General features: G+C 37.6%; 2 protein-coding genes and 1 long non-coding RNA gene across 5 annotated transcripts in view; 1 reads left to right on the top strand and 2 right to left on the bottom strand.

Moving 5' to 3' along the window:
* Positions 1-3,543, bottom strand: part of tax1bp1b (Tax1 (human T-cell leukemia virus type I) binding protein 1b) — a 98,543-nt gene extending 95,000 nt beyond the window's left edge. Inside the window, exon 1 of one of the 2 annotated variants that reach the window (XM_079626473.1) lies at positions 3,274-3,543. Coding sequence is in view for 1 of the 2 variants with exons in the window: in XM_079626471.1 (XP_079482597.1) it covers positions 1,531-1,536 (6 nt within the window). In the remaining variant the exon portion in view is untranslated. Of the gene's footprint in view, positions 1-1,530; positions 1,693-3,273 lie in introns of those variants that run through there. The other variant, XM_079626471.1, reaches the window with a different exon arrangement.
* Positions 1,989-22,073, top strand: skap2 (src kinase associated phosphoprotein 2). 2 transcript variants are annotated; one of them, XM_079626483.1, is made up of 14 exons: positions 2,631-2,673; positions 2,813-2,887; positions 3,540-3,645; positions 3,751-3,776; positions 4,524-4,622; positions 7,489-7,569; positions 7,651-7,734; positions 9,769-9,893; positions 10,004-10,067; positions 10,182-10,298; positions 10,788-10,871; positions 13,402-13,526; positions 21,381-21,483; positions 21,755-22,073. In XM_079626483.1, exons 2-13 carry the CDS (start codon positions 2,848-2,850, stop codon positions 21,471-21,473), a joined length of 1,044 nt encoding a protein of 347 aa, XP_079482609.1. In that variant the 5' UTR covers positions 2,631-2,673; positions 2,813-2,847; the 3' UTR covers positions 21,474-21,483; positions 21,755-22,073. The 2 variants fall into 2 exon arrangements, with proteins under 2 accessions (XP_079482608.1, XP_079482609.1); XM_079626482.1 differs by lacking the exons at positions 2,631-2,673; positions 2,813-2,887 and adding an exon at positions 1,989-2,517.
* Positions 11,467-14,181, bottom strand: LOC307005938. Its single transcript, XR_013799362.1, has 3 exons — positions 14,099-14,181; positions 12,702-12,738; positions 11,467-11,549 (listed from the first exon to the last, which is right to left on the bottom strand). It is a non-coding gene; the product is annotated as an uncharacterized lncRNA (long non-coding RNA).
* Positions 22,074-22,362: the final 289 nt, after the last annotated feature.

The raw sequence follows: 22,362 nt of genomic DNA, 5'->3' as shown, positions 1-22,362 counted from the left end.
TTGATGAATGTTTATATGTGAATAAAAGCCTAAATTCAATCTGTTCATATAAAGCGATCGAGTCTCTTCAGAAAATTTGTACTAAACCGCTCAATTCACATGGATTAGTTTTACAATCTTTTTATTAACTTTTTAAAGGGCACCTATTATGGAATTTTGAAATTTACCTTTCATGTAGTGTGTAACATAGATCTAAGTGAACAAAAACATCCTGCAAAGTTTGAAATATGAAACTGCACCGTATATAAAGTTATTGTCTTTCAAAAGTAAGAGTCGACTCTGAGTCATTTTTATGAATCGTTAGAAGACCGAAGCTTTTTCTCTGACTAGATGACGTCAACTTGTCAAGTTTTTTGAATATGATACGCCCACTTATTGCGCTCCAAGGCCAGGGAAAACATCATGGCGACGAGATGCTGTGTTCTGAAGTGCGACTCAAAAGCAAACTTTTTTCATCTGCCCAAGGAGGAGCATTTGAAGACTAAGTGGCTACAATTCATATATACAACTATACCACAGAAGTATAGTCCGAGCCTTGTGCTTTGCTCGCGCCATTTTGAAGACGATTGCTTTTTTACCAACTTAATGCACTCAAACTTGGATTCGCGAGTCGGCTGATATTGAAGGAAGGTTCAGTTCCAAGTGTATTTGCATCAGCTTCCTCCTCCGTATCACATCCTGTAAGTGTTATTAATAATTGTTGCTTTTATGTTTTATGTAGCATGCTTAATAATTATTTTGTTTGTTGTGTAAGCACCGTTTAGCTTCTAGGTCTTCAATGACAATTGTATTGAGATAGCCTATGTGAAGTGTTTGTCGTTGTTTTCGGAGTTGTCTTAAAGAATAGAGTAATACCTCGTAACGTAACTACATTTTATTTTTTTTATTTTTGTAAAAACGTTATGTTTATGCATCGGGCTAATGCAAACAAAGACTGATTGTGCTTTTACAATATGAACTCTGGGCTATGCTCGCTAACATAACATTACATTATCTTATTTTTAGTTTTTTACTACAAACTACAAAGCAGTGGACTATAATAATTATTATAACACAATTTAATTGATAAAAGCATCATTGTACTCCGTGTTAAACAATAAGTATTATCTATGTAAACACTGCTGGGTCATCTGACCAATCAACGCAGATTAGCGTCGCGCAAAGGAGGGGTTTGAAAAATGAGTCGTTGAACGATTCATTTGGGAGTCGGTGAGCAAATCAGGTAAAAATAAATGCATATTATACGACAACAAAAGTGTTTTTTGTCATTGCATGCATGTAAAACTGTTGTTGGGGACTCCCTAAACAACATTAGGAACATTTTAAATGTCATAATAGGTGCCCTTTAAAGTGTAAAAGTGGTAGTTGCGTAGCTGTCAATGGAGGAACAGAAAGCTCTCAGATTTCATCAAAAAGATCTTAATTTGAGTTCCAAATATGAACAAAAGTCTTATGGGTTTGGAATGACATGAGGGTGAGTAATTAATGACAGCATTTTCACTATCCCTTTAACTGCATTAAAACACTCACACACATTCCTCCACTTGTGGGCCAGAAGCTGAGACGTGTGAACTGAGGTGAGTCCAGATCAAACAGGCACGACCGAGGAGCATGAGATATGAAGCTGCTTCCCTGTCCTTCAAAAGGTCAAAGGGCACTTCACCTCTCTTTCCCCCTCCACACCAGATGGATCTGTGGCCAGGTCAAACGAGGTTCAAGCAGCGCTCAAGCCGAGTGAACAAGCATGCAGGATGTCAGTGTTGAATACCAGCCAATACTTTTATAAAGAAAATTAGCCTGTTAATCTTTCATTTGAGACATTCCTATAAATAGTCTCGCTTGCTTATGTGCATAAATCAGGCTTGTCTGCAAAATCAGTATCCATCCCATTCCAATTATAATATGAAAAATACGTATAAATCTGTATTCCTTTTAATAAAATTAAACCCCCTCACAAACCAAATTCCTCTCCTTATCATCCTCTAAGAGAAGTACTTTGAGAAGGTGACAGAGTGCAGGTCTCCTGGCAAGGATCTGCTCTCTGCAGTAACCTCTGTGAAGCAGAGAGAGAGAGAGAGAGAGAGAGAGAGAGAGAGAGAGAGAGAGAGAGAGAGAGAGAGAGAGAGAGAGAGAGAGAGAGAGAGAGAGAGAGAGAGAGAGAGAGAGAGAGGAGCCAGATGGAGATGGATAGCTATGTGTTTTTCTATGAAAGCTGTGCATCACCCCCATTCTTCACCTGTCTCCCTCCTCAGGATAAGTGGGGCCCGTTCCAAACAGCAGGCCTAAATCTCTAAAGGGTCCTTAGATCCTCTCACTAAAATCCTCTAGCTAATGCACTAGCACTGAATGAATACAAAGTTACAGTTCAAATTCAGTTACTTACCCAAAGTCACGGAATGAGGATTGCGCCTTAGCTATGAAAGTAGTGACGGTTTTGTTGCTGTTTTAGATTAGATCAGATTGGCATGCTTTGTTTCTCATCTGTTTTTCCGCTCACGTGCAAAAGAAACACCAAAGGTAAACATTATCACCGTCACATGTCAATACAAAGAATAATGCAATAAATGCAGTGAAATTAGGCTACTAATGTAAAAGTGTTCTTTAATTATTCCTGTCGAGCACGTAAAAGTGAACGAGGAAGCGTCTGATTCCTCAGTGCACTGTTTGTTTGAGGTACCCAAATGTTTCTGCTAGAGCCGAAGTGATAAATAATACTGTCTAATTTGAATAGCTAGTGGTTTCTGCAGCTCAGGCATAAGGCATTTGCCTCTTCCGTATCTCACAGTCCACTTGTAACTTCCGTGTTTCGAAGGCTATCTATCTTACTGGGTCAAGCGGTTTAACACAATGAGGTCCATCCCTGAAGAATTAACAACACTCATTTCAGGTACCATCGCAATATTTGGATAAAACAACAGTTTGATAAAGCGAACGTTTAGGTCTCGAGAGCAATCAGATTAGGCTATAATAGTTTTTTGTCCCCCCAGTTTAACTTACATTACATTCTGATTATACTTGGCTGAAAAGAGGAAGTTTAGTTTACCGACAGACGTTGTGAATATTTCCCTGCAGTTTGAGCATAAAGTAGCCTAACGTTAACTGTTAGGTAGGCTAGTCTTTGTTTATTATTATTTTCTGGCGCGGATAGATTTATTTTGTGTTTTAACGTGTTGTCTCTTTAAGGAAGCAGTTAAAGTAACTTAAAGAGTCTAAGTTTCAACTGCAGATGGAAATGCAGGGTTTTTATTTTTATAGTTTGAGTCGGTAACATACCTGTTGGAAAGTCCAGCTTATGATGCTTGCGATGTTTTTGAAAATGGTAACGTTAGCTGGTACGCTCGTAATTATGGTGCAGGTTGATGTCAGCTGGTTGACCAGCAACCATGTTCCAAAAAAAGCAGGTTGACTGTCTGAGTATTTTAGCAAAAAGCCTGGCTTATAATCATATTGTCGTTAGTTTGGAATAACGTCGTAATTCTGATGAGGAATTCAAGTGTGCAAAATGACAAGAAGAGGCTATACGCTTAATCTGTTTTCAGATCTGGAAACCTTTTTGGCGGATGTCCTTAAAGGGGAGAATTTGAGCAAGAAAGCAAAAGAGAGAAAGGATGCCTTTATCAAGCGCATTAAAGATGTGAAAACGAGGTACGAGGCAGATTTATGTAACGTAACTTAATTACTTTTGACCTGAATATGTTTTTGACCCTATGCTGATATAGTATTCAACAAATCTAATGATCTCTGTTCCAGCTACTCACAAGATTTCAAGGAAAACCGTAAGTTTGATGTGTGTTTGTGAATGTGCGTGTGTCTAGGGGAGGGGCTAAAAGACAAGCATGATGAAGTGAACTAGTAGCCTACTTCCCCACTGATAGGGTAGGCTACTATGTGCTGCTGTTAGCATTCATTTAATTTGAGAGTTTGTTTACTTATTGATGATATGCAAACATCTTTGAATTACATTTTTCTCTCCTGATAGACATATGAAAAGGTTTTACGCCAGCACATAAAGACTGTTCCCTGATGAATTTTGTGTTTCCTATAATGAATTTATGGTTAAGATGTGGGTAGAGGGCTGGGTATGGTTTAGCACATACGTTGTGGGCAAGGAAACGCATGCACTTTACACCATTACAGTGTGACCAGGAAGTGCTTTTGCTCATGTTCAACATTATACCACAAACATGTGCATAATTCATGCTTTCCCATCAGTATGCTTTTTAATATACATGAAATGATCAGGAAATGTGATTCAAACAGTGTTATAAGAGATCTTCCATATTAACATCCCCTATCTATGCAAAGTGAGTTTCTAGTGAATAGAGACAACATGGCCGAGTGCCACTCAATGCTGCATGCAACTGGAGATCACTGGTTCAAAACGTGCTTCTCTTCCCAGGCACCATGCATAACATCTGAATTAGATAATCTTAGTTACTGTGTCTCTTTCTGGTGGAGGATTGAAAATGTGGCGGCCTAGCTGCCTCTTTTTTGGGAATGCTGATGAAGACTCTGTTGTGTAGGAGACGAAGAGTTCCCAGATCCTGACGACGCGGACACCAACGACGGAGGATCGCTTCACTCAGAGCAGACTGACAGGGATGATGAAAACGCTTATGATGGTGAGTGTAAAATTGTGGGATTTATTGCAATATTAAAAGTGTTACAAGAGAGCATGGCGCATCTGCAAGAACTGTTGAGACCGGAACATCATGTGACTGAGCTACTGTTCCCTTGAATTCTCTCATGGAAGAATGCTGTAGGCTAATTGTCAGTATTATAAAAGAATCATGGCAATTTATTCTGCACACAGATTGTACAGAATTCACATAAATTAAGAAACAAAAAGTCTATCTCTTTCCGGTTATGAATGAATCACTTATCATCTTTTCTGCAGCTTTAGCTGTCATAACACAGTATCATTGTGGCAGTCCTTTGTCATGTCCTGTCTAGGATTTTTTAGCAGTGGTAGAACAACACAAAAGCTGAATGAGGTGCTTGAAAGACTGATGTAACCCGGCAACAGTCTCAGGAACGGTTTGAAGGCACAGACGTTAAGGGTTTAGCTCTCTTTTGTCTCTGAGCAAATGGTTTATGGTCTGCAGCTCAGACAATGCCGTCCACATCCAATGTCAATTCAGGCTTCTGTTTTATTAGCTTCTGCTAAATGAACGCTGTTGGTAGAATTTACATTCAAGGGAATCGAATTCATCCGAAAAAAATTTGAGTCATGCCACATATCCGATTATTGCATTCTGAAACTCACAGACTCAAGAGGGTAGGATATGAGAGTGGTTTGTGTGTAATGTATGTATATGGTAGGAAGAGGTTTACAGCTCTAGTGCACTCATGTGTTTTATAGGTCCGTTTGCTCTGTGCTTGCCAGAGAGAACAGCTGTTCAGCTCAAAGATGGGGCCGAAGCCTCTTAGTGCACACTGCAGATCCTATACGAATCAAAACGGCACTTGGAGAGAAACCAAAAAGTTATTTGAGCCTATTTATTTTGGACAAATGTACTAAAGCAAGTGAAGTTTATAAGCTCATGCAACTGATAATGCTGCTATTTGGGTGAATACGGGGCGTTTGTCTTTTTTTTTTGGTGAGATTTCTTCTCATGAAAAAAGAACACACACATCTCTCAGGCTTTATTTGTTGAGAGTCAAAGCTTCACTTCTGTAACTTGTTTGAGAGCTCTATTTTTTTTACTCTCTTTATACATTCAGCCCATAAAAAGGAAGCTCGTTTTATAGCTGACGATGAAGGCAAAGCGTGTCGCCACTATTTATTTGCAGCCTTTAGGAACCGCGTTTGCTGCTTTTAAAGTTAGCACTGTAACATGGACAAGTTAGTTCAAGGGTGTTCATATTAACCCCAGGTTTCACAGACGAGGCTTAAAGGGATAGTTCACTTTAAAATGAAAATTCTGTCATCATATAGCCTACTCACCCTCAAGTTGTTTCAAACCTGTATGAATTTCTTTCTTCTGCTGAACACAAAGGAAGATATTTTGAAAAATGTCAGTAACCAAACAGTTACCAGGTCCCATTGACTTCCATAGTATTTTTTTTTCCTACTATGGAAGTCAATGGGACCTGGTAACTGTTTGGTTACTGACATTTTTCAAAAAATCTTCCTTTGTGTTCAGCAGAAGAAAGAAATTCATACAGGTTTGAAACAACTTGAGGGTGAGTATATGATGACAGAATTTTCATTTTAAAGTGAACTATCCCTTTAAGCCTAGTCACAGACTAAAATGCATGTTTGAGCTGTTTCAACTGAAAGCAACTTGCACTGACATATCCTAAATTATATCAGTGCCATTGTTTCGTCTTAAGATGCACACAATGTGTGTTTTTTTTAGGCACGTTTATAAAAGGTACTTAAATGTCAGAATTGAACTAAGGCTTAATCTAAGCCCTGTCTGTGGAACCAGCCCTGAATGTTTTAAGTCATGGCTTAGTTGTTTTGTGTTACACTACCGTTCAAATGTTTGGGATTATTTTCAGACGCATTCAGCAAGGACTCTCAACTGATCAAAATGAATACTAATATTCAACTATATTACTATGTATTTTAATCAAATATATATATATATATATATATATATATATATATATATATATATATATATTCTATTTGATGGCAAAGCTCTATTTTCAGCAGCCATTACTCCAGTCATATATTACTATGTATTTCAATCAAATAAATGCAGCATTGGTGAACATAAGACATTTTTGAATTTAGCTGAAAAATCTTTTTTGATCCCAAACTTTAGATCAATAGTGTTTTTATTTTATTTATTTATTTGTTTTTATTTTGCAATAAGGGAGAAAAAAGATGACGTGATGCTCTGTGCCATTGTTTTCTTATTTTCTTATTATCCAAAACACCAACTTTTTTTTATTTTAGTTTTTTGCTATTGTTTTGCTCTAAAAAACCCCACATGATTTATGTTTTCTTTGGCAGTTGTTCCACCAGACATTTTCCTACCAGATTGAACAGAAATCAACTCTAGCACTGAGGTTGTTTAGTTTACTTTTCGCAGTCAGCGTGTGTCATGCTCCCATGACAGCACTTTATACATAATTGCAAACATTCCACAATTGCTGGTGTCATTCATAACACTGCTCTGCTCACTCACACTCATTCACCAATGCAATGGTAGTGTGTACACAAGAGAGGGGAGGGCAGTGTAAACGAGAGGGGAGGTTTGCTTTGAAAACAGACCATGCATCTGTTTCACATACTGCTGTACTCTATCCAGTCCACCCGGGTTTGAATCTCTGCTAACTTTAGTCTCGCTTGACATCGACCTTTGATTTTTAAACCTAAAGGGGGTGGAAGTAGCTTTCTGGTTGCCTTTAGCAAATGTATTAAATTTGTTGTGAAGACAGGTGCTTCTCTTTGTGGATTCCTCACTTCTAGTCATAAAAAAAGCTGAAGTAAGATTGGATAAATTTCTGTTTCTGTCTGTTTGTTGAAATCAGGTGTTCAACAGTCTCCTCCAGTGGCAGCTCAAGAACTTCAATCTATTTTAAAGAGTGGCTACCTGGAGAAGCGCCGAAAGGGTAGGTTACTGTGTTCACACACAGGTTGTTTGTGGGGGTAACGGGACGTGAAAATAATAACCTCCATTTGACTCCTTATAGATCACAGCTTCTTTGGCAATGAGTGGCAGAAGAGATGGTGTGCCTTAAGTAACAACATATTCTACTACTATGGCAGTGAAAAAGGTTGGAAAACTACTATTATGATCAGATGTGTCAGATGTGTCAATACCAGTGTTGGGAAAGTTACTTTTAAAAGTAATGCATTACAATACTGCGTTACTCCGTAAAAAGTGTACTTTTTATGGTATGTAATGTGTTTTGTAACTTTTGTGTTACCTTTTCTTACTTGGGCTGGGGTTGCTTGTTTGTTTTTTAATAACAAAAAGCAGTTTTAATTTTGGCAAATTTAAAGGCCCTTTTAAACCAAAAGGGAAATGAATAAGCCTCAGGAAGAAGGAAATGCAAATTCACTCCTGTACAGTAGAGAGCGCTGCTCAAAGAAACCTTTCAGCTGTGCTGCCATTCAGGATCGCAGATAAATTTAGGATGCAGGAAAAGATGGGCCCTGTCCCAACTGGCACACTTGATATGCACTTTCCGTCTTTGGACTTACAATGGCTACCGTGTGCGCGTGTCCGTTAACTCCATGAGACTGTAGGGTGTCTCATTTGTCATTTTAGGTTTCAGAAGTGTGCTCGTGAGCACTTTGTGGTCGATATGCTCCCTCGATGCGCACTTTTGGCGAGCCTGCACTGAAGCGAGCTCCGCAGCAGACTCCTTCACGATAGTCAAAGCGGCGTTACGTCACGAAAGTGCAGACTCGGAGGAGGACCGCGAGTGTTTAAGGTGCCATTTTGGGACAGGGCCTTATTTGTGCAATAAAAAAATAAAACCCAAATGAGATGTTTATCTAAAATTTGTTTTTACTTATTAGTATTGTTGAATTGGATTACTGAAGGACAGCAGCAAATATATTGGTTAATAAAGTGAGATTAAATACATAAAGTATATTTTTGTCATTTAACATATTTAAAGGGGTGGTATAATGCCCTTTTCACAAGATGTAAAATAAATCTATGATGTCCCCAGAGTGTGTATTTGAAGTTTTAGCTCAAAATACCCCACGGATATTTTTATATAGCATGTTAAGTTGTCACTTTTTGAGGGTGAGCAAAAATGCACCGTCTGGCCCTTTAAATGCAAATGATCTGCTGCTCCTGGCACAGGGGGCGGAGTTTCAGTGTGTGTGTGTGTGTGTGTGTACCTCACAGACAAGCACTAAAATGTCAGAAACTGTTCTGCCTTTTATGTTTAAACTGGAGTCAGACAAAAATGGAGAGACTCAAGAAGTGACAACACGTAGATTGCAACAGGACGTCTCTGAATGGTTAGTTGATGAATTTATGTTGCTGATGTGGAGTTAACTATCTTCAATTGGCATATTCTGTCATGAGAATCGATAAATCGGTCGTATAGGAACTGTCGTGAGATGCACACAGAGTGACTTTCTATTGCATGTGAAAAGACGGATGCTACAGCTTGAGCAGACAAATGTGCTCGACTACAACAACTCTTCCTCTTCTCAACATGGACTGCGTATTACCGGGGGCGGGTTTATGTAAATTTTAGGGTTGGTGATGTCACTAAACCTGCAGGAATGTTGTGTAGTCCCTACCAGCCGTTTGTTAGTCATTAAAAAACGATTTCTTGAAAAGCAAATATCTTCCTTTGCTTTGAACTTTAAGCGTTGTAACTTTGCAGATGTTGTTTATGCTCAAACAGCAACATTACACACTAACTAAAGTTAGAAAAGTGAAATCATAATCAACCACCCCTTTAATTATACATTTTGAGGAATACTGATTTGTGCAAGTGCGATGAGTAAATGCCTGCTCACATTTAGTCTAAACAACAATAACCATCAGGTTTATACCGTGCTCACAACATGGGGACTGGAGAGGTGGCAGTCAATAAATGGTAAAACAAAGTAACTTGCATTACTTATTTGAAAAAGTAACTCAAACATTTTGGTGTAAATTTAAAAGAAATGCATTACTTTACTAGTTATTTGAAAAAAAAAGTTATCTGATTACGCAACTCGCATTACTTGTAATGCATTACCCCCAACACTGGTCGTCACCAACTAAATGCACTCCTGAATTCAATTTCTCTTTTTTTGAATCGTATCATTCAATAATCTGCACTAATGTTCACTAGATAAACAGCAGAAGGGAGGATTTAATATTGTCGGATACTCTGTCAAACTGAACAACACCCTGCGGAAAGATGCAAAGCGAGATTGCTGCTTTGAGATCTCAGCTCCAGACAAGCGTGTGTATCAGGTTGGTCACCTCTCATTTCATTTAAAACATGCAGTGTTTATTCTTCTCATCAAGTAGTTATCTCTTATTATCATCAGGTAGTTATCTCTTATAACACATTTTTGCTACAGTTCTGTGCTGCGTCCGAGAAAGATGCTAAAGAGTGGGTGGAGCACATTGACTTTTTGATTAAAGGTAGGACTGTGCATCATAAAAACACTCTCAATCACTAAACTTGTTCTTGCAGGTCTTTTTTTTTTTTTTTTTGCACAAATGCATAATGTCTTGTATATTGGTTTTCACTCTCAGACATGGGTGGAGTCATTCCTGAAGATGAAGAAGAGTATGACGACTGCTTATCTGTATCCCATACCCAATCAACCATGCCCGAAATTATCGATGATGACATTTATGAAGAACTTCCTGGTTTGCACTTAAATTTCATATTTATTTGTGTATTTATCTGATAATTATTGTATTATATATCATTCCCCTGATTTCACAGACGATTAATAGTCCTAGATTCAAATGCATATTTGAGCTCTTTTAACTGAAAGCACCAACATATCTTAATATGTTTCCATTGTTTTGTCTCAAGATGCACACCAGTAATGCTTTTATCTAATGCACGTTTATAAAAGCTACTTAAATGTTCTAATTAAACAAAGGCTTAATCTAAGCCCTATATAATATCTATATTATACTATATATATATATTATATATTGTATTATACATTAATATTGATTTATTATATATGATTTATTCAATTTCGATGTTGATTGTCAACATAAATATTAATGTAAAAACCTCTCAGGGCAATTCCCCTATGAATATGGTGGAAAATGTCTACAGAAATTGTGAATTTGGTATATTGCTCTTCGCTCTAACTGGAACATTTATTCTCCCCCTCTCAGAGGAAGATGAACCCCAGCCTGCTAAAAAAACAGTGACCCTGTCCGTGGCCAACAAACCTCCACTACCATCCACCCCCATGACAGGTAATTACCACTGGGTCAGCAGGCCTGTCCATCCCCTACCTGCCCTGCTGTCCCATAACACCACATATATTCCCAGATCTCCCTGGGTGGCTATCATTTGTCTACCAACTTTTTTTTTAAATATATATATGTATAAAAAAGAGAGGGAGGAGCTCTTTAAGGAATAACAAAAAATGGTAAGTAGACATAGAGGGAATGGATATTGCGGGTACATATGGATTTGGCAGGTTAGATGGTGAAGTAACACTGATGACCGGAATGGGAAGGTTGTCTGGACCACAGGAACGGCCTTCGGGAAGAGACCTGGACAATTGATTGTTTTTTAGAGTAATGATATTTAGTTTGACATATTTGTGCTGATTGGTAAGACAAAGGCTAAGCAATACTCTCGCAGTTTTTATTTAAAAATGGTTCAGTGTTTTTTCTGTCCCTGTGTGGGGGAAGCATGTATCCTGCTGGGCGCTGGGCACTGGGCAGGGGTTGGTAGGCACTGGCAGGAAGCTGACTCCATTGGTGCACTGTGGCCCACTATGGCCCTCTGCTCCAGGCTCACAGCACAGGAAGTCCTGCTGACAGAAACGATGGCTGAGGCAGGATCTTGTGACAGATGCTCAGGGGAGGAGGCCAGCTAGAGCACTAGACAGAGCCATAATTTAGGGGAAAATGGCTTCATGGATCCTGGAAAGCAAGATTATAATATGAATTTTCTTTTAGTATTTGTTGTCATCTTTTGATAGTTATTTTTTTTTCTTTGCATAATGTTTTAAAATCCTGAAAAGTGGGTGCGTTTATGTAAACACTGATACCAGAACACTGCAGCAGGTGTAACACTAATGTCTGGTTGTTTAAGACGCAGCCCTGAATAAAATCTTAAAAGCAGCAGTGGGTATGGTTATATTTAGAAAATAATTATAATAATCTGCCAAATCAGCATAGCTGGGAATCTGCCAGCTATAAAGTCTGGTGCAAGATATTTGCCTTTAGGGTTTCTTTCTTTTCTTTTCTTTATGGAAGCACTTTTCTTGAACACCCACTCATGGTGCCGCCTTTGGGCAGACATTATAGATCAGTAAATATGAATAAATAATGCTCTACACCAAGAGCAAGAGGGGGTAACTGTAAACCCAAGAGCAAATCTACCTGAAATACCAGTTTAGCATATTTCATCCACAATGGTTTAGTTTCGAGACAGAAAATAAGAGCCTGAAACTTAAGCTCAAGATTGTTCTATAAACATACCGGTATGTATATATATATTATATATATAAAGATATATATATTAACATATATTAACTTCCAACAAATATGTCTTCTAACATTACATGTTAACTAACAACAATTTGCAGCTGTAATGCGGGGTCTTTCATTAGAGGGTTTATTAGTTTCATCCCATCTGTCAGGAGCCACAGCTCAGCAAGTTATACTCTCTGCTGCCCACTAGTGGAAGTTTCTGAGCCAGAAAAACACTTATACTGGGGGTCTTTAACCAAGGGCCCCTTGGTGGATAGAAAAAACATAGCAGGGACACATAATAAATGTGTATAGTACCATATTAAAGTATTTACATAAGAGATCAAACCATAATTGGTGTAACTTCTGTTGAAGATCCATTGACATGCACCAAACCACCATTTGCATGTAGAGAAACTCTTGGAATTTTTCACTACCATTTAAAAGTTTGTGGTCAATGTGAGTTTTTTTTTATTTAATTTTATTCTACAAGGACGCATTAAATTTATCAAAAGTGATAGTAATGTTACAAAAGATTTCTATTTCAACTAAATATTGGGATAATTCTCCCCAAAAAATTTAATTGTGTAATTTACTCACCCTCAAGTTGTTCCAAACCTGTATGAGTTTCTTTCTTCTGTTGAACACAAAATAAGATATTTTGAAGAATGTTGGTTACCAGACAGTTGATGGACCTCATTGACTTCCATAGTATTTTTTTCATACTATGAAAGTAAATGGCTACCGTCAAGTTGTTGTCTGGGAAATTGACAAAATTTTAATTTTTGGGGTGGTCTATCACCTTAAAGAATCCTGAAAAATATGCATTATGGTTTCCACGGAAGTTTTCACAACTCAGCTGTTTTCAACATTAATAATAAGAAGAACTGTTACTTGAGCACCAAATCACAGGCATTTGCCATCACAGGCATAAATTGCCTTTTTAAATATATTAAAGTTAAAACAGTTATTTTAAATTGTAATAATATTTCACAATATTACCGTTTTTACTCTTATTTTGGTCAAATAAATGCAGCCTTAGTGAGCAAAAGAGACTTTCAACATTCATTTAAAAGCATCTTATTAGTATTACCTTTTAGTAAACCTTTGAACAGTGTACATGCAAGGACAATAAGATTTCTTTGGTGTTCAGAGACCCCACAATCACAATTTTTACAGCTCATCATAAACATTTTGTGACGCATAAGTTGAGAGTGTATAGAGTTTGATATGCCAACACAAATTCTCTCTATTCTTTCTTCATTAATTCAATAATTTATTCAATCTTCTATTTTTCTAGCCCCTGCACCAGTGAACAAGAGCACAGACTATGAAAACTTCTTCCAGGGCTTGTGGGATTGTGCTGGCGAACACCCCGATGAGCTGTCCTTCAAAAGAGGAGACACGGTCTACGTCCTCAGCAAGGTAAGCCACAGCTCGACCCACGTGATCGAGGACAGAAAATAATATTTAAATGTTTATTACCCTGCCCTGTTAGACGTCAGCAGGAAAACATGAATTTGCACAAAAAAAAAAAACGTTGAAAAAATATGCTGTGACATCTGGTTTAGGCACATGTGTCAGATGTAAAAGGATCGTTTCGGTGTCTCGTGTGCTCGGCGGCGGGGTTTCTGAGCTAAATGCACCCTCTCTCTGCGCACGGTGATGGGATTAGTCCTGTCACTACGGAAACCGTTTTAGTGCTCTTGGCCCTGAGCTGGGCAGTCTGGCAGCCAGTGGCATTCTGTCACCTCTCTCCATGTCTGCCTACTCGGAGCTCGTGCGCGGGTGTGTGTGGGGGTATTTCAGTGTTGGTAGACGGCTCAACGCCATGTTCAGTAAGGGCAAGCGTACACAGATCTTTAGCATATACACATTTCAGCCAGTCACTATTTATGGCTGTAATGGCAGTCTGTGTTCTCAGGAAACGCTGAATCCACCTCTCTATTCGTACCAGGTGTGGTGTAGAAGTGAGTTTGGTTAAAAACTTCCCCTACCTGTCAGCTCCGATGCATAGGCAGGCTGTGCAGATCTGGGTACTGCCTGTGGGGTTTGTACCTGGCTAACAGAATTAGCTCAATACCTCTCAGGGCTACTTAGAACAGCTCGGACTGATCCGTTCCCAGAAACACACTCGCTATCTTGCGGTTTGTCTACTTAGCAATGTTGCCCTTTAGAGACGGAACTGGAAATCTTAAATTGGAATCGTGTTCTTGCGTTCTTATTTCAGAAAGAGGCGTTTTGAGGTATTGACGCTATGGTGGTGTTTTTATATCATCTCTGTTCTACAGGATAAGTGAACAACACTGTAAAGACCTTTTGTGGGACAATGATGCACTATAAGTGTCCATGATCTAGACCACGTGCCAAATTATTCTAAATATATTCTTTGTTTTCTGTATGGTTTTGGACAACTTTAATGCCATTTTCATTTTCAAATTTGAATGACTAATTTAATGACTAAAAATGTCATGTGGTGCAACCATCAATATATATATATATATATATAACTAATATTAGGGCTGTCAAATCAAGTTTTTGTATAAACAAAAGGTGTGTGTGTGTGTGTGTGTGTGTGTGTGTGTGTGTGTGTGTGTGTGTGTGTGTGTGTGTGTGTGTGTGTGTGTGTGTGTGTGTGTGTGTGTGTGTGTGTGTGTGTGTGTGTGTGTGTGTGTGTGTGTGTGTGTGTGTGTGTGTGTGTGTGTGTGTGTGTGTGTGTGTGTGTGTGTGTGTGTGTGTGTGTGTGTGTGTGTGTGTGTGTACATACCGTAGTCAAATGTTTTACAAATATTAATTATTTATTAAATATCAAGTTTTTTTGTATAGTTGCACCACATGACATTTTACAACCTGAACTAACCATGCCTTGTCATGAAAAAAAAGTAAAACTATTTGATATTTTAAAAGACTGACCTTGACACACAGTCATGGAGATCTGCATGAGTCTCCTCTGATATCATTTCCTGTTTTGTTTTGTTTTTTTTCTGCTTGTTGGTTGCACCACATGTCTTTGAGTTTGTAGACAAAAGTTAAAAAACATTAAGCAGTGTTTATTTATTTATTATTTTGTTCAAATGTTTCAAGAAACTATAAATAAAGATAACGCCAAACTGCTTAAACAAGTTCACCCTCATGTTGCTCCTGTGTTGACCTTCTTACTTCTGTGGGACAAAATTCATAATAAAAAGAATAAAAAATGTTTAAGTGTGTTTGTAACCAAACTGTTTTAGTGACTGTAGACTTGGACCAAAAAAAAAAAAAAAACAGACATTGAGACATTTCTTAAAATAGCTTTTTTCCACAGAGGAAAGAATGTCATACAGGTTTGGGACAGAAGGTTTTGGAGGTTTGACAGAATTTTAATTGCGAACTGTCCCTGTCCTTGATGAGGCTTTTTCTTTTTAAGAATATCATTCTTTTTTTTTCCATTAGGATATCAGGACAGTTTTATCATCCTGATATTTTCTAAATGAATTTTAATACATTAATTAAAAATTCTCATTATAGAAAAGTGTCAGTGTGTGTGTGAATTACATTTTAATGTATTTTTGAATAAATTAATAGATGGGACAAAGAAATAAGTGTATCCTCTTGTATTGGGAGTTTGATTCTAGGATTTAAATAGTATGTGGCTCTGCTTCTTATTGGAACATGAGCTTGTTATGTGGGTCAGAGGAATATTTCTTGCATTAAGAATGCTCATACACTGACAATAATTTTTAAATAAATCAAGAATTAATTTAAAATTGCATCTTTTTGTACCTAAGTATATCTAATAGTACATTATTTGATTTGTGTTTTGCATTTTTGTGATTTTCAATGGAACTGACAGTGAAGTGGAGATCTGTAGACTGGGATAGTGCTCTATACCGAATATGATATAATATTATAATATACTGTCACCGCATATGCTGTTGTCTGCCACCGACTAGAACAAAGGGTTTTATATGTTAATGTAATCCATTTTTTTAAATGATTGGTAAATAGAGGATTCAGAGTAAACTTGTATCTGATTTCTCTCTGCAGCAAACATGAGATTTTCAAGTGGCCTGACGGCTTCATCTAAGAATTGTTTTAAGGGCTGAGATGAACACGTGTTCTGAAGCCCCCTAAAAAAAGCCTAGCAATGCCTATATGATGTCATCTAGTGCGATCCATTAAGTAATGGTGAAAGTTTAGGTCTCCAGAAGTGATTACACGGGAAAGAAGCTGACAGAAAGAACTGCTGAATGCAGCTTTCCATAATTCTACCCAATTTATTTATATTCATTTTACTAGAGACACAGGAATGTGCAGTAGCAAGATAATGTATCTTCAGGAGAAATAGAGATGACATTCAATTTCACCAGTGGCTAAAAAATCCATAATTTGTAATGGATATATAAAGCATGCCAATGGGGAAATTATCTCATTCTGTTAAAAGTCAGCAGGCTGTCAGAAAATGACAGAATATGGTCTGAATGGGATCCAGGGGTGACTGGGTTTTCCAGAGCAAGTCTGCCATCTTGTGCCTAGAGTTAGTAAGGCAGCATGCTTTATCAACAAAAGGTTGATAATATTTTATATATGTATGTCATTTATTACTATTATTTTTTATTTATGTTCTTATTTTAATTGATTGTAACATTTTCTAATTAATATCTTTTAAGGCACTTCCAGGTTTGTTTGGGGTGGGATTGAAATTGTAAAAAGCATTGTCTCTGTACAAATAATAACATGTATGTATATGAAATATACATGAAATGTATTGGACGCCATAAAAGAGATCAGCATAAACTTTCCTAGCCAAAATATGCTAGGAAAGATCTGCTCCAGTGATGCTGTGTTGTATCCGTGCTCTTTTATGGGTACTGCACGGCTTTGGTTCACCGTGAATATTGCAGGCTGTCTTTTGTAGCGTAGCCCCCTCCCCCCTTCCTTCAGCCAGGCTTGCGGATGACCGTAAAGCTGGTGTGGGTTTAGTGTCCAGCTGTGGCTCACAGGCCATTCAGAGCAGTCTGGGGAACGGGCCAGTGGGGCTATTAGTGGCCTACCTCCTTCCCCTTGGCCATGCAGCAGCTGCAAGTCTATCACCCCCCCCCTCCATTTACCCCCCTGTCCAGACCCTCAGTGGCTCTGAAAGGGTATTGACCATCAGACCAGGGGGAGGTGTCAGGGCCCTAAATCACACACACCAAGCTCTCTTCTTTTCAAAGCAGGCCAGTGTGTGCTGTAAATGATGCTTGGTCAAAATAGTGCGTCACATGGTCCGTCTGGGTTCCAGCAGCGTTGTAAACCTCAAAGACCCACATCATTTCAGTCGAATGTGGCATAATAGCTTTATTTTAATAATGCAGGATTTTAATTATTCATCTTATAGTAAATTATACATATATGACCTTTTGAATATTCTTTTGGTCTGCTAAACACTAATTTAGCAAGTCTATATTGTGACCTTACATGCCGGGATCCTTAGATGGGCGCTGTGTGTGTGGGCATGTTGGCGGAGTGTGAGGTCTGCATTGCTTTCCTGTTGCAGACTTATTTGTCACACTCGCCTTCTAATCTGACCCTCCTGCACGCGCACATATTCGCACACACACGGCACCAGACGCTGCTCTGTCAGCGAGGTGTGTCTGTATCAAAGGACGGCTACAGGAAGCTTTCACATGTGCACTTCCTGTCTCGTTTCACACAGCCCGGACAACTGCCCTATATCTGGCAGCCTGTGTGGGATGAGGTGTGTGTGAATCCTGCTCCTTAACGCGTTGCACTTTTATCTCTACTTGCGTAATTCTGCAATTATGTACAGCTGGAGTTTTCAAATTATTTAATGCCACCGACTTCTGAATATCACTTTTGCAAAAAAACACTTATTTTTAAAATATAAAGAATGCTATATATTTTAACACAAATGTTTACTTTGTGAAAAATAGTATTGTGTGTGTGCTATATATATAGAGAATTTTTTTTATTTTATTTTTTTTATTAAAAGGTGTGATATAAAAAAGAATATTAAATGTATTTGTAAAATGTTATTTAAATTATTAATTAAAAAAATATATATCCAAATTGTATTTATTTATTAAAAGGAGTGATATATAAACATTAAAATGTATTGTTTTGTTAAAATGTATTGCAATGTTAAAATGTTATTTAAATCATTAATATATATGTATATATTTATATATGCAAATTGTATTTATTTATTAAAAGGTGTGATATTAAAACATTAAATGTATTGTAATGTTAATTTTTTTTTTAAATAATTAATTAAAATGAAGTATTTATATTATTTGAATTCATTAATTAAAGATTATCATTAAATTGACATCAATTAAATAAATTAATTAAATAAAATGACTTCATTATGAATCATTCAAATGTATTTGTATAGCACATAGGTTCTTGACTATGGAGGCGGGGCCCGCTAGGGGCCCCCAGCAAACTACCAAGGGGCCCCTGGATGACCTAAAAGTATTTAAATTAATTTTTATATATTAAAATAGTAACTCTGAATTAACAATAATTATCATAAAATCAAGATTTAAACGATGTGTTTTAACACATCAACACTCCCAGATTCTGTTAAGTCTGAAAACAAGCGGTTTAAAAACGGATCTACAGACCTGACTTAATTAGAATGTATAAATGTAATATATTTTAGGTTATACTCCACATCTTAAGCTTTACAGATAGTTAAAGCAAGATTTATTGAACCCTATGGTCTTTCAGCAAGTTTTTCCTTTTCTTTTTAGTCTTGTGAGGAGGATGGTGCACATTGAGGACAGTCGGCGGTGGAGAGACGCTCTCCTTTACAGTGTGTGTGTGTGTGTGTGTGTCTGCGGCAGCTGTCAGCAGCTGCATAACCAGACCTGTGTTTTATAGACAGTTACGTGGACGCCGGCAGTAAGAGGTTTGCTGGCCGGAGCTGAGCACTATACATTATACAGCAGGAATCACTTAGGCTGCCTGGGTCAAGTAGGGGCCCACAAACTTCATATTTAACTTCAGATGGGGGTATGATTCAAACCTCATTGCTCTTTCCGAGCCATACAGAGAGAGGCTTTTTTTCTCCGACGGTGAGGTGAAGGATGAAGGTAGATGAGCAGTGAGTGTCTTGTCCGCTTTGGGGAGATCAAAGACTCGAATGTCAGAGAGAAAAAAGGCTTTAAATGTCAGTGAGAGTACGCGGGATTGAGATGTTTCAGGGTTTCGCTGTAGCCGACCATTCTGTTCAGGAGCAGCAAACGAGAGACCGTGTTTATGTGGGAACCTTTTCAGGAACACAGTTGAGGTTGCAGATTCTCTACCTCTATGCTGCCCTACAAAGGCAAAGCACAGTAACTACACTAAAACTAAAACAGAATCTGAACATCTATCCCGTGCCAAACTCTCAGGGCAGATCATAGTTTAAGAGACCCCATTCAGTCATAACTCAGTGTTGACAAAAAGGTGTTACTGTGTTCTGTCTTTGCGAGATAGTATAGTATAACCCTGGGCTTCTTTTTTTTGATGCCAATATAATGAATGCTTTTTATGGGACCCCCCCTTTTTTTTCCCTAAAATATAAAGGCAGCTATATATTTCATATAAATCAGTTTATACTGTGTGAGAAACATTATTAAGTGTGATTTGTAACAAAATTAACACATTAATCAGACATTTCCGAAGTTACAATACCGTCCAAAAAGTATTGGGTTATTGAGATTTTGTTTTTTAAGAAATTAATACTTTTATTCAGCAAGGATGCATTTAAATTAATCTACTGTATTAATAAAAGTGATTACAGTAAAGACATGAATAATGTTACAGAATACATATAATTCAAACTTTTTAACTTTATCAAAGAATCCTGAAAAAAAAGTATCATAGTATTAAGCAGCGCAACTGTTTTCAACATTGATAATAAAAATTGAGCACCAAATCATCATATTAGAATAATTTCTGGAGGATTATGTGACACTGAAAGACTGGGGTAATGATGCTGAAAATACAGCTTTACAAACACAAGAATAACTTATATTTGAAATTGCAATAATATTTCACAATATTATTGCTTTTACTGTGTTTGTATCAGATTAATGCAGCCTTGATGAGAATAAAAGACTTTTTCTGACCACAAACAATATGCAACATGGTGTATAAACGGTAATTGGCTTTTTTTTATTGTCGTGCTAAATGGTTAAATATCTTCTGGAATATAGTTAGTTTTTATAAAGTTGACAGCATATCTGAGAATATATATATATATATATATATATATATATATATATATATATATATATATATATATATATATATATATATATATTTACTTTATGATTATTATTTTTTTCCCCTTAATGTTAAAACTGACCTTCTAGTCAATAAAATAAACATAATTGCAACGAATCTCATTATTTCTGTGTTTGTATATTAATCATCAATGTTATATGCACATGTTAACTTTAACTGCCTTTTCTCATGGGCAGTAGCAGTTCAGTGGGGGTCCGTGAACCCCAGTTTGTCCAGTACTTCCAAAGGTCTGCTGGGAAATGGAGTTTCCTGGAGTTTTATGTGGAGATCAGACACACTTCCAGTGCATCAAACGTCCATTTCAGTCCAGTCTCCTCTCACTGCCTCCTCTTTGAAAGAAATCACGTTGTGGCCTGACAGATCCGCCTCAGTATAACCTCAGAGTTTATAAAGGCATCTGTGAGAAACAGAGGCGGAAAAAAAACACAGGGTTTAGTAGCTTTGAAGTGAATGGCACCGTGGGATCTGTTTGTAATTATGGAATAAAGAAAGCGAGAGACGGATTGACGGATCTTATCTGGTTCTTATCTTTATGGTTATCTTTTCCATGAGCTGGAGAAGAGCTGATCTGTCTCTGTATGCAAAGAAGAGGACTCTGTCCTCAGGCTCACAGATCTGTTGTGCTTCATAAGAAATATATCGCCCGTTCACATTCTCTTGTGTAATCTTTATAGGTCCTATGGGCCGTGTGTCCTTGAATTGGCCTTGGAAAGACGGACAGAATGGAGGAGATTGGGAGGGGTGCGGGAAAAGGGGGGAGGGATGTACGGATAGAGACAGTATGAGAAGAAAATTAGGCAAAACCTGAAGATGAACGGGTTATATGGGGGACTATATATATTGACAGTTTTCATTCTCCTGGGCGTTGACCTATGAGATTTGACCTTCGCTGATTGTGTCACTGCTCTGATTGGCCTCAACAGTGAGTGAGTTTAATGAACGCCGGTTATCGGTTTTTCTGTGTGTGTGTGTGTGTGTGTGTGTGTGTGTGTGTCCCCACAGGAGTATGACATCTTCGGTTGGTGGGTGGGGGAGATAAAAGGGGTCATCGGAATCGTGCCTAAGGAGTATCTTATGGAACTGTATGTGCTGTGAAGGGTGTGAGGTGAGAAAATGAGTATGCCTTGTTTTTATTACACTGTAAAAAAAAAAAAAAAAAAAAAAAAAAAAAAAAACTTTTTTCAATTGTAAATAAAAATAAGATTATTAGAGTAGCCTATGTTTCACAAGAAAATACTATTTCAGTCTTTCTAATTCAAAATTAGCCTACACGTATAATTCAATGCGTCACTTGCAATTATTGCACTTGCAATTTAACAAAGTAGGCTACAGTAAATCCTACATCAAATATTTGTCTTTTTTCTCTTCATTTCTAGGAACCCCTGATGACCTGCCATTGTAGCTTCATGTTCCACAAGTTGCCTTCTCATTCTGTGTGTTTCTATTTACGTAGCTTTTTTACGTTTTTTTTATGTAGCTGATATGTGAAGCATACTGCCTGTTAAAAAGCACAATTAACCTAATTGTAAAGCAGCCTATGTTCAGTGAAGAATGTGATACTTTTTGCTTATTATTTAATTAACGTGCTCTAATATTTAATAGGGATGACTGAATGAATGTGACTTTGTTTTGTCTTTCAAATGGATGATGTTGTAAACAAAAACTGCATGAAATAAAGCTTGCACATTAACCCTATCACAGAATGTTCTGGAGTGTTTTTGTAGCAGTTTGGAATGTAGCCGCCAGGTGGCAGCAGCGTATAATGTTATTTTTTAATAAGCTTGCGTCACAATATTTCAGGGCAGATGTGTGGAATGTCTTCATTTGCAACTCCATTTGAGTCCTCCAGAGGAACAGAGTAGACAACACAAGACGGGTTTCTTTCTACACAGGATGTAAGTGCTGTTTGTACGTTGAGTCTCAATGTAGCTGTACATAGCGAACTGATGGGAAACAAAATCTCTGACCTTTTATGCAGAACATA

The sequence above is a fragment of the Phoxinus phoxinus genome (assembly GCF_949152265.1).
Source record: "Phoxinus phoxinus genome assembly, chromosome: 10".
NCBI classification, from domain to species: Eukaryota; Metazoa; Chordata; class Actinopteri; order Cypriniformes; family Leuciscidae; genus Phoxinus; species Phoxinus phoxinus.
The sequence above is the reverse complement of the archived record's forward strand: the minus strand, read 5'-3'. Positions and strand labels throughout refer to the sequence as shown.

What these genes read in the sequence shown, in the direction of transcription:
- skap2 (XM_079626482.1), top strand. Translation starts at nt 2,466, where the DNA reads ATGCTTTGTTTCTCATCTGTTTTTCCGCTCACGTGCAAAAGAAACACC. An exon ending in ATTAAAGATGTGAAAACGAG is followed by an intron (nt 3,646 to 3,750) that starts GTACGAGGCAGA and finishes TCTCTGTTCCAG; the next exon opens with CTACTCACAAGATTTCAAGG. An exon ending in ACCATCCACCCCCATGACAG is followed by an intron (nt 10,872 to 13,401) that starts GTAATTACCACT and finishes CTATTTTTCTAG; the next exon opens with CCCCTGCACCAGTGAACAAG.